The sequence below is a fragment of the Trachypithecus francoisi genome, unplaced genomic scaffold (assembly GCF_009764315.1).
Source record: "Trachypithecus francoisi isolate TF-2019V2 unplaced genomic scaffold, Tfra_2.0 Lachesis_group5, whole genome shotgun sequence".
NCBI classification, from domain to species: domain Eukaryota; kingdom Metazoa; phylum Chordata; class Mammalia; order Primates; family Cercopithecidae; genus Trachypithecus; species Trachypithecus francoisi.
Window position 1 is genome coordinate 42,959,444 of NW_022681470.1, and position 17,446 is coordinate 42,976,889.

Here is a 17,446-nt window from a genome sequence, read left to right on the forward strand (position 1 = left end):
GAGATTTGACTTATTTTAAACAGTTTTTTTCTGTTAATAATATAAATTCATGATTGAAAATTTAGACTTGAGAATTAAAGAAGGAAATAATCTCATCATTCAGGATTGCCTCTGTTATTTTTATGTGTTTCCTTCTGATATTTTAAAATATATACTTCTTTTACAAAGTTGGGGTCACACAATATAGATTTCTGCGTTGCATTAGCATTCCCTTAACTTTATATCGTGAAGTTTTAAAAACAGCGTTTACATGAAAGGCAGGAAAGTAGTACAGTACAGAATTCAGAGTAATAAAAAACTATCTGTCCACTACCAGGCATATTATCTGGGTGATGAAATAATGTGTACACCAAACCCCCACAACATGCAATTTACCCACATAACAAACCAACACATATACCCTGTGAACATAAAATGAAAGTTGGAAGAAATAAATAAGTAAATGTAAAACTAAAAAGCAAACAACAAAACAGAACAGACTTGGAATTGAATGATGATTATGGCTTCTAAAAGCTTTGTGACTTGGTAAACTAAATTTTAAGACTGTTTCCTCATTTTTAATATGATTGTCTTGTAGAATTTCAGTGAATACTAAATGAGATAAAGTATGTAAAGCTCTTAGCAAAATGATCGAGAAATGATACCTGCTGTTATTATTTATATTGTTACTGTTGATGTTGCTATATTTGACATGATTTGTAATAATTATGTCTGTTTCACCAGTTGAATATCCAAAAACTATTTAACCAGACTCCTACTGTTGAATGTCTGGGTTGTTTATAAGCTTTCACCACTCATAAATAATACTGCACTGAACATCTTTATACATAAAACTTTTGGACATCTTTTATTTTTCATAATTTTCTAAGAATGGAAATTTTAGGTGAAATGTTATGTACTTTTTTCTGTGATAAATTTTATGTTATGCATTCTTTTAATGCTTTTGATGTGCAGGCAAATTGCCTTCCATAAACTTCATACTTGTAACCAGAAAAGTATGAAAATTCCTATTATTTTTGTTAATGGAATTTTTAATCCTGATTGCATAATTTCTTTTGCCTTCTTAGTAAGCCAAATCACTGTGAAATGCTCTCAATTGAGCCAGTATTTTTTAATGGTTTCTCAAAATTAGTCTTTCCTGCTGTGTATCATTTAGCAATGCTCCTTTCTGAGAGTGAGCCCCTTTATTGTCTAAGTGCCAGAGCCCTTTAACAGGGAGAGCAAAGCATGAGAACAGCATTCTGAGCCTCATATTTCTTGTTCTTCCACATGAGAACCAGCTCTGACTTTCGTCTACTACTTTTTTGGTAATGGTGTCAGTACTTGAAATTATTTTCACATTGTCTAATCTATTGCTTTTACAAATCACTCTGGTGAAAACACATCCAAGATCTTTGTTTAAGCATTCATATGTGACTGACATTTAATGCCTTTCCTCCATAGTTCCTCCAAGTTTTCAGAAACTCTGGGAAATAGGAAACATGCTAGATACCGGCAGGAGTGGTGAAGCCAAAGATGTGATCATCAACAATCCCATTTCTCTTTACTGTGAGACAAATGCTGCTCCCCCTCCTACACTGACATGGTACAAAGATGGCCACCCTCTGACCTCAAGTGATAAAGTATTGATTTTGCCAGGTAAAGATTGCTACCAAAAGGGTGAAAAGCTGACTCTCTGCCAAATGTGTTTCCTCTCATGTATTAGATGAATTAAATTGGTTGAGTCTCTGGCCAAGTAATTTAACTGGCAGGCTGCTGAATGCCGCTGGCATCCACGTAGCTTCAATCTAGAATAAATAGTCTTGGTTGAGAATTAGACAATAGGAGAGCATAGCTTAGTAAACTTTTCAGATCTACTACACATCACTCTATCAACACAACAAAGTCCTTTGGCTTCCTTGTGCCTCCATTTCTCCATTAGTGCAGTAAGATAATCAGTTTGGTTTATATATATTATTAACAGAAATGCTAATATATATTTACAGATCACTACTACTCAGTTTATTAAATGCACCTATCATAAATAGGGAAGAGTATTAGTTTCAAATATTTAAATTGTTACCTGGTTTATTGATAGCAAAGATGTTTAAACTGTTATGGAATAATATTTTCAAGTCTTCTATTTAATTTCAACAAGCATTCAAATATACAGGGCTTGTCAAAATTCATCAGATTGTACACTTTAGGTCAGTGCATTAAGTAATTGAATGTAAATTTGACCCCAATTAAATAAAAGAATATCCTGAAAATAAAAATGAAAAGAGACTAAGTAGACATGGTAGCTCTAATATGTGATCCTAAATTAGATCTGGGTTTGGGCAAAATGGCTATAAAAAACATTATTGCAACAATAATAAAATATGATTATGGACTGTGGATTCAATAGTAGTTTTGATTTTAAATTTTCTGTTTTTAATCGTAACACGGTTATATAAGGGATTATCCTTGTTATGAAATATGGATTTATGAGTATTTTAGGGGTGAAAGGGCACCATGTCTCCAACTTACTCTTGAATGGTTCAGAAAAAGATTATATACATATGACAGAGAGAGATAAAGCAAATGGAGTGAAATATAAATAATTAGTGAACATGAGTAAAAGTCTTTATATAATTATTGCAACTTTTTTCTAAATTTGAAATTATGTCTACATGACATTTAAAAATACACAGCTATCCTCATAACGTATGTAAAATAGTACATTTTATACTTTTACATCCTTGGATATTGCTTTCTCAAACAAGTACTTGCAGCAAATGGTGTAAACTTACATTAAAAGTGTTCAAAACTATAAAAGCAAGAAGTTACTACATAGTAACATTGCCTAGGAAACATGATGAAGCACATAGAGTAGCAGTCTCCCTTCTAGGAAAATCTACATGAGCTATTCATTTCTCAGGAGATCCGATTCATATGTTGGGTCACTTTTTAATAATGCAGTGTTTGTTGTAAAAGTGGTATCTGAGATTAAAACTGAACCATTGGATGAAACAGGAACCTTGAAAGAAAATGTAAGGCAGTCATTAGACCGCAAAATTTGTATCTCTGTTTATGGCTTCTGTTCATTCTAAGATTAGAGCAGTAAACATAGTGGGATATTATTTTCAGGAGGGCGAGTGTTGCAGATTCCTCGGGCTAAAGTAGAAGATGCTGGGAAATACATATGTGTGGCTGTTAATGAGGCTGGAGAAGATTCCCTTCAGTATGATGTCCGTGTACTTGGTGAGTTTTTCTTTTGTTTATTGTTCATTATTTTACTGAAAAGTATTTTTGAGGAACTAATGTTTGCAGGATGTTACACTAAGCACTTTTGAGACTATAAAGATAACCAGAAACTGATAGTTCTCTGAAGGAGGTAATTATCTTCTACATACTGACAGCACATTAGTCAGGACTCTTGAAGTATTAAGAAACAAACTGACTTAAATGAAAAAAAAAAAAAAGAGAGAATTCATTGACTTATGAATCAGAAAAGTCCCAAAACAGAGCTGGCTACAGTCATGTCTGACTTCTGTGGTTCAAAAGAGGTCAACAGACTTTACCTGTCTCTTGACTCTGCTTTTCTTTATTCATGTCACTCTCAGGGAGGGGGATCCCCTTGGATAGCAAGGTGGCCTCTAGCAGCTCTAGGCTTGCATCCTCCTAGTTCCACATTCAAATGAAAGGTTTTTCTCCTAGTATTTACAACTGAAGCCCTAGAATTGAATTTCCAAGGTTTTCATTGGCCAAGTGTGAATCACTTATCCATCCAGAGCCAATCACAGAGAGCAAGAGGTTGCAATGTTCTGATTGATAACGTATAGTTCATGTGTTCATCCTTGAACTAGATCACCATCTGAATACATGAACAGAGAGTTGAAGAAGTATTGTTCCTGTAAGGGAAAAGATAAGTGACATAACAGTTAACATAGATTTTAAAGTTCATGAGAGAGTTACAAGGAAAAGAGAGGAGATGACAATTAAAAATCAATGCTGACAATGTCAAGGACACTGAAGGAATATCTTGGACCACCTGGCTTAACTTGACCTTGTCAGATTCACAACTATGCCATATGTCCTGCTTGGGGTCAGGTTCCAGCCCCAGCTCTAGTTGTGTTTAGCAGCTCTCTCATCAGCAGCTCTCTCACACTAGCTCTCTTACACGGTCCGCCTTTATCTTGGCTTTTTGCTCCACCTCTGTGGCTCCTCTCAGCAGCCAGCTCCCATGCATAGCTGTATAGCTGGCCTGCAAGGCCAGCTCTCTCTTGCAGTGTTAGCAGCTTAACTCTTTCTCTCTGGGGATGAGCTGGTTCCTGCCTGCCTTAAAGGAGCCTGACTCTCCCTTACAGTGGTCAGTAGTGTTACTCTCTCTCTCTCTCTGGGAGCATGCAAGCCATGTCAAGCCATGCTATGCCATGCCAAACCGAACCCCGTGAACAGTGCTGCAGGGCAGCTATACCTTCTATAGACAATAGTGGCTCAGAGCCATGTATGAACTTAAACAGGTTGTATAACAAGTGGAGATGTGTGCCTGCACATCAATCCTGCTGAGTCATGCAGGCCTGGATGTCTGCCTCCGCCTATTCCTTGACCAAACACATCCATGTACCTTACAGACCTAAATTTGGAAAGAGTTTAATTTAGGGTGAGTAGAAGGAGTTGATAATATAGGTAGGGAAACACTGTGATTCAGTGAAATTGAAATGAAACTATGGGATTGGATGGTCAAGGGTAGATATTCATGCCTCAGGCTGTTATTTTCAATTAGGAAGTTAGCGAACAAGTTGGAGATGAGTTTAGAAGGTGGAACAAAGAAACAACAATTAACTGGCCCCTAAATTCTGAATTAGGGCTGTTTCATGTCTGCTGCTCACCTCCTAGGTGCATGGACGGCCACTGAGAACAATTCTGAGTGGTGTAACCCAACTGGTAGGGTGTGGCAGCTGGAGCAGGTGGAAGCAAAGAGCTGAGGTGGGGGCCACTGCATGTCAGTGCCTGAATCTCCTAGCCCTCCTAATGCTTCAGCTCTTGATTCGTTTTCTTGATATTGGGTAGTGATAGTCTCATTTAATCTAAAACTCAAGTTTATTATTTATTAATCTGCAGTTCAAATTATACATTTTACATTATCTGAAGCATAGTAAAATCAATCATGTAGCTTTGAATGTGAAAGTAAGCATTCAAAATAACATTAAAATTCTATTATGTACTTTGTGGCATTGAGTATTTTCTTTACAGACTTTCAGTTTAGTTGTTGGAAACCAGATACCGTAAGATAGCATCTACATCAAACTTGCAGTCTTTACTGATTGCTAAAGATGAGGCATATTTTTAAAGTGGGAGAAAAATAACCAAGCTTTCAAAACAAAAATGATTATTTATTTTAAAAATCAATTTCTACATTTACCAAAGCAGCCAACATGTGTTCCTAGTTCATTTAACATTTTCATTTTTGAAATTCTATGGGTAACCTGATTTTTCATAACTAATTATAGCTGGATTATACAGTATTTTAAGCAAGAATGAACACATGCAGAAAAATCTAGAGTGAGACTTCTCAAACTTTAGCATACATAAAGATCACCTGGAAAGCTTGTTAAGACACAGGTTTATTGGCCCTTCCTCAGAGATGCCTATTGAATTAGTTGGGGCCCAAGAATTTGCATTTTTAATCAAACTCCCAGGTGATGCTGATGCTGATACCACCGGTGCTGAAGCTGGAAAATATACTTTGAATCGCCCAGGCAATTCCATTCCAAATAAGGCCAAATCTGAACATTTCAAATACACTTTAAAGGGTGTAATTTATCTGTCCCTTCTGGATAACCATATAGACTTAAATATCTATTTATACAGATGCTTCTTATATGTATGTTTGAAAACCCAGAAGGTGTAGTGGGAGGGGCTGAGAGAGAAGTAAAAGATATATTGGAGAAGAATTGAGATTGGGCTAAAAGGGAATGATACTATCTGAGGGATTAGTCTAGCATAAGTGAAGAGAGGGAAGAGAATAAAGTCAAATTCAAATACTGTTTTCACCACCCCAATTTATTAGTACAAAATGTTACCTGGGGATCATGGTTTCTCCTTCAAGTTTTGCTTCTCTATTATCCCAAACTTTTTAAAGTTGTCAGAAAATTAGCATAATTTAGAAAAGACTGTTGCCCATTTTTTATCCCGTTGTTGCAATCCTTTGTTAGTGCCACCAATTATCAAGGGAGCAAATAGTGATCTCCCTGAAGAGGTCACCGTGCTGGTGAACAAGAGTGCACTGATGGAGTGTTTATCCAGTGGCAGCCCAGCACCAAGGAATTCCTGGCAGAAAGATGGACAGCCCTTGCTAGAAGATGACCATCATAAAGTTCTATCTAATGGACGAATTCTGCAGGTAAAAGTAAAGATCTAATTTTAAAAAGAGCTATTTGACTTTGCATTTTGTAATAATTGTTTTTGACTTTAAAAATAATGTTATTAGCTTATATTATATTTATAAAAATAACCAACCATCAAAGGTATATGAAATAAAATTCTTCCTCCTCATTCTATTCCCACTACCAGAGATTACCACTGTTAATAGTTTTGTGTGGCTTTTTCCAGAAATGTTCTACACACACACACACACCTCAATTGACTACAATATGGCCTTTGTGATAAAAATTGTGTTATAAACAAATCATTATTGCAATCCTTTCCAGTATATATTTCAAGTGGTAAAATTCTAAATGGTAGAAAGTTCCCTATAGATTTAAATTTGTATATAGGTAAAATGTTGATAATAGTAAAAATTATGAAGATCACATAAATATCCTGGATTGTCGTTTACCAATTGTGTGTCCATATTCTTCTTTTCACATGTCCTGAAAGAAAGGCACTTATAGAAATAATACCAGTTCTTTTGTTAAGATACAATCTGATAAATTACTTTTGAGCAAAATAAATACTATTCTGTTGGCTCAAGAATCCAAGCATAACCATCAGTGTACCCAACATAGGACATATCTCATGGAATTCCTTATTCAAAAGAGAATGAGGTTTATTACCTATAAATAACCTTAAATTTTCAAAGTATCTTCTAATATTGTGACTGTTTCCATGTGATAATCATATAGCCCCTACCAAATACTTCAATGGTTCTGTGTCCAAGTCCAAAAGATATATAGATGGATAGAAATTTCTGTGTAATAAAATGAAGAAAACATAATTGTTATATTAGCTGCATAAAACAAACCACTCCAAAACTTAATGACTTGAAACAATAAGCATTTATTTAGCTCACAAGCCTGCTGGTTTGCTAGATGATTCTTCCGGATGTGGCCTTGGCTGACTTTGCATACATATCTGGGATTTCAGTTGCAGTAAACTGTGATGATTCCTCCCCACGTGATCTCCACCCTCCAGCAGGCTAACCCTGGCTTCCTCACATGGTGCTGGCAGGGATCCGAAAGAGTAAGCAAAAGTGAATAGGCCTCAGTTTTGAAATGACTGTCACTTCCATCACGTTCTGTTGACCAAAACCAGTCATAAGACCAACAAATTCTACTTCCTGATGGGAGGGGTGTCAAAGTCACAATGCCAGAGGCAGAGAGAGGGAAATGGGAGAATAATTTGGGACATTTTTTCTAGTCAATATCCCACAAATATGTATAGAATTACCTTTCCTGATTAGAAATCTTAGTAAATATTTATTTGATTTACCTACTAAAAGCTAGCATCGGCACTAGTATGTACAACATTTTTTTCTATCTGGTATTAAGTAGAAATAATATATTATTCTAAAAAGTAGGAAAATATGACAAGTTGCTTTGTTCAAAATTTCATTTGGAATTTCTTCATTTTTCCCTTAGATTCTGAATACTCAAATAATAGATATCGGCAGGTATGTGTGTGTTGCTGAGAACACAGCTGGGAGTGCCAAAAAATATTTTAACCTCAATGTTAATGGTAAGAACTCTGTTCCAAAACCATCTGTTAGGGTATGCCTGGAAAAGCAGAAAATTTCTGTTTTAGATTATGTAGGCTTATTTTGTATTTTTTGACTTAAACAATGTGAGGAGCCTGTACTCATTCAGTCCCCTCTCTTCTTTCTTTCCATGATGGCTAGTATGATTTATAAAGTTTAAAACTTCCAGGAAGACAGTTTTTATATTACTTCAGTCTCTCAAGAGAAAATAATTACTCCTGCATGTTTGAAAGGAAAAACAATTTAAAATATTAATGATTACAAGTTTATAAAGTTAGAAGCAAATACAGGTCTTCTACTCATAAAAATGTATCCACTAGTCCTGATTGGGACTGGTTTCTGTCCTTAAGTGCAGAATTCATGTTGAGCTATGTCCTCTAGTAACTAATATACTCCCTGGAAAAGAAAAAGTCACTTTGTGGAGTTAAATAATTCCTTTAAAACTACCAGCACACCTCAATGATTCATCAAACTCTTTTAAATACATGCTAGACACCCTATAAATACCATTTTTTTTGCTAAAAAACAAAGTAGTTGAATATCTACCTCAAAAGAGGAGTTTTATTTTGTGAGATGCTGGTGCTTCCAGAATATTAAATTGGAAATGGTGAATAATCATTATAAAAGATCTCCTTTACATAGGTAATACACACATAAAATTCTAGCTCATTTTGGAAGTAACTGAAATTTGAAATGTCACAAAAAATTTCTACCTTCAAAAGCACTTTTATGTAGCATGATAAATATTCTTCTTTGGTGTGATATGTAGTGAGTATTGGTATCTAGCAGTATTTGGTGTTTGTGTAACAGATATTTGAAACACTTTTATCTTTTTAATTCCAGTACTTAGCACAGTGAGTAACACACTGTAGATACTTAATAAGTGTCTTTGAAGTTTTTTGAATGGATAATCTAACCAGAGCAGGAACACATGTGTTATGAATTCTCAGGAAGAATGAATTAAACAAACATAATCTTTGTGAAAGCACACATTCTAATCTGTAAAGTGCAGTAAATATTGGAAAACAAAATACTGATTAGTTTTCCTGATTGCTTAAGGCAAAATTCATTTTTCCTTCTCTATGACCAAAAAGCATCTTGTAAATACCCCAATTGTAACAGTTCCATATGTTGCCTTGTGTTATCTTCATATATCTGTATCTTTGCCTCTACCCCATAACTTTATTGTAAGTGCTCTAGGCAGATGGTCATATCTTTCTTATCTTGGTCTCCGTAAACCTAGAATGGTGTCTATAGTTGTGGTAGTTGCTAAATAAATGTTTTCTGCATGTTTATTATATATTTTTCATAATCGTTGTCTTTTTGCAATGTGCAGTAGAAACACCTGAAGTGGGACAGTGACTTGTGAGGAAGTAATCACTAGTGTTTTACTACTAAGGATTGGCGTTCAGGAATGTGTTTCTTCTTTTACCAGTTAATGATGTTTTCAGTTCCTGACGGCAATCAGGAACTCATTACTTAAATATTGGAAAATTCATTTGAGGGGAAATAATGTAAATTATTTTCATGCAAAACAATACCATTTGTTATCTCCCTCTACAACTATGCTTGCTTCCTTTGTACTCCTTCAGTCTGTTGGTATCAGGTTTTAGCTCTTTTCACTCTCTCATAGCCAGCTTAATTTTTGTGGAACAGCGTTTCCATCACTTCTCTTAGCCCGTGGCTTCTGATCACTCTTGCTCAGGAAAAGCTCCAATCTGCATATAACAACAAGGACAACAAACTGACTGCTTGAAACCTACCAGGTGCTGTGCCAAATGTTTTATATAAGTTATTTCACTTCATTATCTCAGTAACCATTAATCATAAAAAACAAGTAATCATAAAATGGCTTGCTACCATTTTATGCCTCCCTTGGAGGTGAAAAGGGCGAGGCTCAATGAGATTAAGTAACATACTCAAAGTTACACAGCTTGCAAATGCTGCACTAGGATTTTAATGCAGGTAGTTTTATTCTGTAAGTTTTATACCTGCTTCTCTCTAATGCCTCTCACTAAATTCCACATCTGTATGCTACCAGCACTTAGGTAGCTCACCATGGCTGAAGGAAATCTTGAAGTCAGGAATACTGATGTCATTGTAAATTCATAGTACCAGCTTGAACTGAGCTCTCCATGCTGATCGCGACTTGTCGTTTTGTCTCTACACTATAGTGATTCTCTTAAACCTTCACGCCCTCCTCAAAAACATCAAGGGGCCACTGTCTTGGTCTGCTCAGGCTGCTTTAACAAGACCAGACACTGTGTAGCTTAAAGAACAGAAATTCATTTTCTCAAAGTTCTGGTGGCCAGAAAGTCCACAATCAAGGTACTGGCAGGGTTCAGTGTCTGGAGAAGGCTCTCCACCTGGCTTGCAGACACCTGCTGTGTCTTCACGTGGCCTCACATAGCCTTTCTTCTGAGCATGCTTGGTGAGAGACAGCCAGTTCTCTGGTGGCTCTTCTTAAAGGACACTAATCCTAAGGAATCATTTGACCTTAATTGCTTCCTTAAAGGCCTCATCTTCAAATACAGCCACACTGGGACTTAGGGCTGCAACATATGAATTTGCCGGGACAGAAACAGTCAGTTCATAACAGCCCCCTCTCACTTTCTCTCAGTAAATATTAACACTTTCACCTTCTCTTTTGCAGGGAAAAGAGAAAGCATATTCTAGAAATCCACCTCAAATTCCTACCATCAAATTAAGAGTACTGAGCACATCTGTTCCTACCATTTCTTTCTTCCTTCTTGTTAAAATAAGAGAAATGCATTGCTCTACCTTCCAAAGGCCAAAGTCTAACCTGACTCTAGATCCCTGCCCCATTATCTCCTAAAAAAAAAAAAAACCCACCAGCTCCTCCTGTCTCTTTAATATTGAAATTCTCACATTATCTCCTTCTCTACAGCACTTAAGTAAAAATAAAATATTACAAACAAGATTATTCAAATATACTTAATAAAAAACACATTAGGTCTCCTTTGTACATTGACAAAATTATCTTAGCAATTGTCAACTATGTTTTACAAACAAAATGCAGAATAATTCTGTCTCTGAAAATTCTGGTGCTCTCTTTCAACTGGGAAAAATAAACTCCAGCGTGAGTTTGATGAAGTCATTAGGAAATTCTAAGACAGCCAGCTAGATAATGAACAGAATCATTAACTCAGTCCTTTAGAAGAGTACAGTGGTTGGATTTATATTTAGTAAATGGGAATATATGTTGATAACACCTGCTTTCACTTTTAATACATTTACTATTATAGTTCCTCCAAGTGTCATTGGTCCTAAATCTGAAAATCTTACTGTTGTGGTGAACAATTTCATCTTTTTGACCTGTGAGGTCTCTGGTTTTCCACCTCCTGACCTCAGCTGGCTCAAGAATGAACAGCCCATCGAGCTGAGCACAAATACTCTCATTGTGCCTGGTAAGGAACTTCTTATTATAAAGTAGGCAAAATTTTCTCATCTTTATTTTAATACAAATGGCATTTCAAATTAGTCTCTTTCCAAACTTTTTTCGTGCTTCATTTATTTATTCACAGTAAATGCCTCTCTTTGCCCATTTGGGGTCATTAAGGTAAGATTGTGTAGACTTCTCTGATTTTAGTGGGAATGTACAAATAACAAAGTCTCCTTCAAGAAATGATGCAATTTAGAAAGAGAGCAGCTTTGAATGGCCTAGTAATACTAAGTGGTAGAGGCAAATAGTACTTTCATTGGATACATCTGCTGGTTGTTTTAAATCAATCCTAAAGTTCCTTAAGGATAGATGATAGACTAGACTAGATAGATAGATAGATAGATAGATAGATAGATAGATAGATAGGACACCTCGGCATTGTGGGAAATTTAAACCTAGAAAACACTTCTTAACGTATTTTGACCATAGTACAATTACTATTTGCTCACCAGAGCCTGTATCAAACAGTTTTACTGTCCATGTTTGGATGCTGGAGAGAAAAATTCTGTGAATCTATTCCTTTATAAGGAACTATGTGAATAATAAAGGAAAGATCAAAGAAAACTGATCTAATTATTTTATTTTAAATAGGAAGACTTCTCTATAAATTTTACTCTAAGCGGAAGGATATATGTTGCTATTTATCTGATTGGTAAAATAGTTGTTAGAACAACCTGTATACCACTCTACAATTTGCATTCTATTTGCCTACAGGTGGTCGAACTCTACAAATTATTCGGGCCAAGGTATCAGATGGTGGTGAATACACTTGTATAGCTATCAATCAAGCTGGCGAAAGCAAGAAAAAGTTTTCCCTGACTGTTTATGGTTTGTTTTTACTCTCTTCATAAAATTCTTTTATTTTAAAACTGGTATTCAATATTTTCTATCTGAGCACCTTAATGAAAAAAAAAAAAAAAATCCTTCTGTTTTCTTCCCTTAGTGCCCCCGAGCATTAAAGACCATGACAGTGAATCTCTTTCTGTAGTTAATGTAAGAGAGGGAACTTCTGTGTCTTTGGAGTGCGAGTCGAACGCTGTCCCACCTCCAGTTATCACTTGGTATAAGAATGGGCGGATGATAACAGAGTCTACTCATATGGAGATTTTAGCCGATGGACAAATGCTACACATTAAGAAAGCTGAGGTGCATCTTTTATTCTTGTTTGAGTGTCATGACACCTTGGTGGGGCGGTGGAAAAGATGCTTGGAAGTTGCACATTCCCTTTTACTACAGTGAAAAATGATTTTCATTAAAAAAATACATAGCGAATACCATTGACTATTTTTATAAAAAATAGCAACATTGCGGAAGGCAATTAGAACTGGGGCACTGAGCATACAGATGACTGATGATTTAATCTAAACGCAAACAGTATGATTGGTCATCTATAACTTAATGGAGCACATACAATAGTATCTTTTTCTTTTAGGTATCTGACACAGGCCAGTATGTATGTAGAGCTATAAATGTAGCAGGACGGGATGATAAAAATTTCCACCTCAATGTATATGGTGAGCATTTGCCTCTAATACAACTCTTTTTCCCCCAGATATGCAAATGAAAAAAAGTGTTCCAAATTAGCTTAATGAGGACAAAGAATTTTCTTCTGTTTTTTGTTGTTGTTGTTGTTGTCGTTGTTTTTTTACAGTGCCACCCAGTATTGAAGGACCTGAAAGAGAAGTGATTGTGGAGACAATCAGCAATCCTGTGACGTTAACATGTGATGCCACTGGGATCCCACCTCCCACGATAGCATGGTTAAAGAACCACAAGCCCATAGGTAAGTCAACTGTGCATTTTGTGTGTGTGTGTATTTTTTTTCTTTTACTCTTAATTCTCTAGACTTTAAAAATAGCACATTTTAAGTACCATGCTCATAGGGGTGTTTAGTTCAAGAAGCCTAATGCACTGAAATACAAATTTATAAAATAGACTCATCATAAAATGATTAGTCATTTTATAAAGAATTTTTTTTTTAAAAAGACTCATTTAAAATGAAAGTACACTTGGAGAACTTTTAAGAAATACATTTATCACATAAAGCAAGACATTTTATCATGAATTTTAGAGATGTTGCAGTTAAAGGTTTTTTAAATGTTTTATTGTGCTTTGTTTCTACCTCTAGAAAATTCTGACTCACTAGAAGTTCATATTTTGTCTGGAGGTAGCAAACTCCAGATTGCCCGGTCCCAGCGTTCAGATAGTGGAAACTATACATGTATTGCTTCAAATATGGAGGGAAGAGCCCAGAAATATTACTTTCTTTCAATTCGAGGTATGTATTATCCACTGTGATCTATCTTCAATTTCTTTGTTATTCCATTTATAGTACAAAATCTACATTTAAAGGGATCAGTAGTAATTGATTCAACATATCTTTAGATCATCAAAACCTATCATCAGTTTTCTGTCTTGTATTTACCAGTAGATTCTGTTTTCATGGAAATGGACATAAATGTGGAAAAAAGAATAGTGGAAGTTTGGTAATCTCTACTTTTTCCAATTTTCCATTTCCACTTCCATTATTATCTTTCTATAGTATATATTCTACGGAGTTATACTTATTTTAAACTGGTATGATTTATTTTGATGCTAAGCTTATAGATCTGTTCTCATTGGTATAGATAAGATTTAATTAACAAAGAAGTTGTACGATGATCTGACCACAGGTAAATTAGGTAAATTTTAATGAATGATGAATCTTATACTATTTTAAGATGATAATAAGGAGCAGCTCATCAAATATTTAATTAATGCCTACTATGTTCCAACATAGTATTAAGTATTTCAGGGACAAGTTGTTTTCTTTTGATTTTCAGTAAACCTCTGATTATTACATTTGGCTCAGTATTGAAACTGAAATGAAAGTCTAACTTGAAACTAAGTTGAAATACTTTTTCTTACAGTCTTATTAGGGAAATAATTTCTCATAAATTATGAATTCTATTATGAATATTATGTATCTGTTGTGTGCTCTGCTAAAGATAACTCCAAAAAAATACAATTAGAAGAATTAATTTCACAGCTATCAGTAGGTCTTTCTGTGATGATTAGTGATGCTTTGGGATTTCAGAAGCTAAAGGAAAAACAGCTAGTCAGAGATTCAGTATCAGAAGTTGCATATTTAATTATGTTTAATGCATTAGTAATAACAGATGCAATTCATGAGATATGTGGTAGAACTAAACATTTTACCAGATTTGTATATACTTTATTATGTCTTAGAACTAGAAATAATATATGTATATAGGACCTAGTCCAGTGCTTGTCATATATTAGATACTCATTTTAGGATGTCTCTTATTACTAATGTTCTTATTGACTCAACTTCTTTAGTACTGTAAATTCTGCAAATGTGGTATAATTATTATTTTCTGAATGACTAAAATTAGATTTATAGAGATTATTCAGTGATGTGCTGGTAAATGTTTAAGAATTGTCTCTCCAGACAAAAAGATTATGATTCATAGCCAATTGTTTGCCAGTGTCCATGGTATAAATATTCCCACCATGATCTTATATATACAAGATTTCAACCTCCCAAAGGGATGTTACTGAACATAGAGTGGGGAAAACATGTACAAAATTGGCTTTGTGACCTGGTGTCAACTACCTTCTGCACATCACTATAATCATATAGAATAGGAATTCAAACATGTTTCTATCTGATACCATTGGCAGTATTTTTATTACACAATATTTCTCAGTGAAATCAAAGTGAAAACCAAAGATGACTAGAAAAAGAGAATAGAAACTATTGGCTCTTCAGAACTACAATAAACCTATCCATTTTTCAGAAAAAATAATAATTAAATTCAATAATGGAGAAAGAAATAACCAACTTAGATACTTTCCTCAGACCTTTATGCCAAGGTTTTATAAGACAGAGTCTGTAAGTCTAGTGAATTAAGAGCAAAAGAAAAACACACAAAAAAATGCATGGCTGCCTTACCTATGTGCTTGTGGTTATTTAACTGTACTATCCATTGAGGATTTAATCTAAGAGTGATTTAATTTGGCCAGAAAGGGTGATCATGAGGTAGCTCTATCACTAGCCTCTATGACTAAATAATTATATCAACTTACAAATGCACCAGAAATACTGAAGAGTTCCTTTAACTTCATCATTTAAAAGTAATTCATGAAGATAACAATAGTTTGATCTTGAACCATAATCAAAAAAGAATATGAACTAGAAATGGCATATTGTTTTATGACTCTGTTATATTTATTAGAATTTGTATCCTGTGTCTTGTTAATGAAATTCCTAATTATTTCTCCAAAGTTCCTCCAAGTGTTGCTGGTGCTGAAATTCCAAGTGATGTCAGTGTCCTTCTAGGAGAAAATGTTGAGCTGGTCTGCAATGCAAATGGCATTCCTACTCCACTTATTCAATGGCTTAAAGATGGAAAGCCCGTAGCTAGTGGTGAAACAGAAAGAATCCGGTATGTTTAAAAATAACCTTTCCATTATAAATTGTAAGGCCTTCTACAATGCTTTATGCTTCAAATTTCACATGAGTAATAATACTAAATTCCATTCCATTGGAATTTAGCTATCATTATATTCACAACGAAACAAAAAACTTTTGAGAACTGGACATAGACATTCTCCTTAGAGAATCACTCAGAATTGTGTATGTTTCTTATCTGTTAACTCTGTAATGTTAATTAACTCATTAACTTTGACTAACTTTAATTAACTCATTAACTGTAATGTTAACTGTTGCTGATTTTATTCTTGTAATTTCAGAATGGTTATACTAAAGCCCATGCCATAAAAATAATTAGTTCTTTCCTGCAAATGCCAAACCAACTTTATCTCACAAATGATTCATCAATAATTCTAGATATGATTTTGTATGCTGAAACAACCAAACTGTGTACATGCTGTACTAATTGGCTCCTTTTGAGAAAAGATATAATAATGTCATAATTGTTATAGTGGTTTATTCAGATGCCATTTTCAGATGACACTTGTTACCCATGCAACAAACCACATAGACTTGGACATGCTATCCTGACTGGCTCATTTTGAGAAAATATACGATAATGTCATAACTCTCATAATGGTTTGTCCAAATCCCATTTTCAGCTGGCACTTGTTACCCATGCCACAAACCACATAGAGATGGAATAATAATGTGGTAAGGGCCTCCTCCTACTTTCAACAACAAATTCCTTTGGAAGGACCATCTGGAATTTGATATTGTACTAGATTGCTTCATCACAAAATCCCATTACCTACACCAGATTAATTATATGCATAAGTAGGCATTAACTACATGTATTGTAGACTTTAACATTTTGGACCAATATGTAAATTTAAGGGTTTGGAGTATATTTTCTGGTCAATAAATGGAATATATATAATTTAAAGAGATAATGTTATTTTCTTTGTATTCATTGTGTATTAAAATTTCTAGTCTTTTAGAGGATACATTTTAACTTTTATTTCTCTGGTGTGAACATTTTGAGTAAATAACAAATATTTAATTGTTTTGTTAAATCAGCTGGTATTTGCCATATTTCAGACCATATTTTGATGGCATCTAAAGATTTTATAAAGGATATAAAGATAAGATCTTTTATATAAGATAGTATTTGTAGCTAGGAATTTGGAGTCTATCATTCCTTCTCCTACATTAACATTCTAAATTTACTTATTCTTATATCTTTATTATTCATTCATTCCATAATATGTATAGATTTCTACGTAGAACAGTTTGTCAATCAACTACAATAGTTTTTCCAAAGTCAGTGTACTACTTTTGTTTGATCACGGCAACTTGCTTTTTGCTTATTAATTTAATTAAACTCATGCAATTTAAAAATTTTTATTTTGAAAAAAAAAAACAACTATATCCCAGATAATAATATAGCTCTCAATAAACATTTAATAACAAGATATAATAGAAATGGAGCTTTTACTTTTGACACAGGGTGATTCTAATGAAATCACTATTGTACAACTGTAGATAGCAATTTAATCTCTACCAAAAACACGGGAAATTTTGATTTGGAATTAATGGTGTGTGAAGA

At 34.4% G+C, this 17,446-nt stretch overlaps 1 protein-coding gene across 1 annotated transcript in view; it reads left to right on the top strand.

Annotated features, from left to right (window-relative positions):
* The window catches only part of HMCN1 (hemicentin 1), a 461,890-nt gene that overhangs the window by 343,823 nt on the left and 100,621 nt on the right, over nucleotides 1–17,446 (top strand). The window contains 11 exon segments of the mRNA XM_033196479.1: nucleotides 1,444–1,638; nucleotides 3,109–3,222; nucleotides 6,180–6,367; nucleotides 7,824–7,920; nucleotides 11,206–11,367; nucleotides 12,117–12,230; nucleotides 12,346–12,548; nucleotides 12,835–12,916; nucleotides 13,054–13,185; nucleotides 13,531–13,680; nucleotides 15,691–15,850. Of these exon segments, the coding sequence (XP_033052370.1) occupies nucleotides 1,444–1,638; nucleotides 3,109–3,222; nucleotides 6,180–6,367; nucleotides 7,824–7,920; nucleotides 11,206–11,367; nucleotides 12,117–12,230; nucleotides 12,346–12,548; nucleotides 12,835–12,916; nucleotides 13,054–13,185; nucleotides 13,531–13,680; nucleotides 15,691–15,850 (1,597 nt within the window).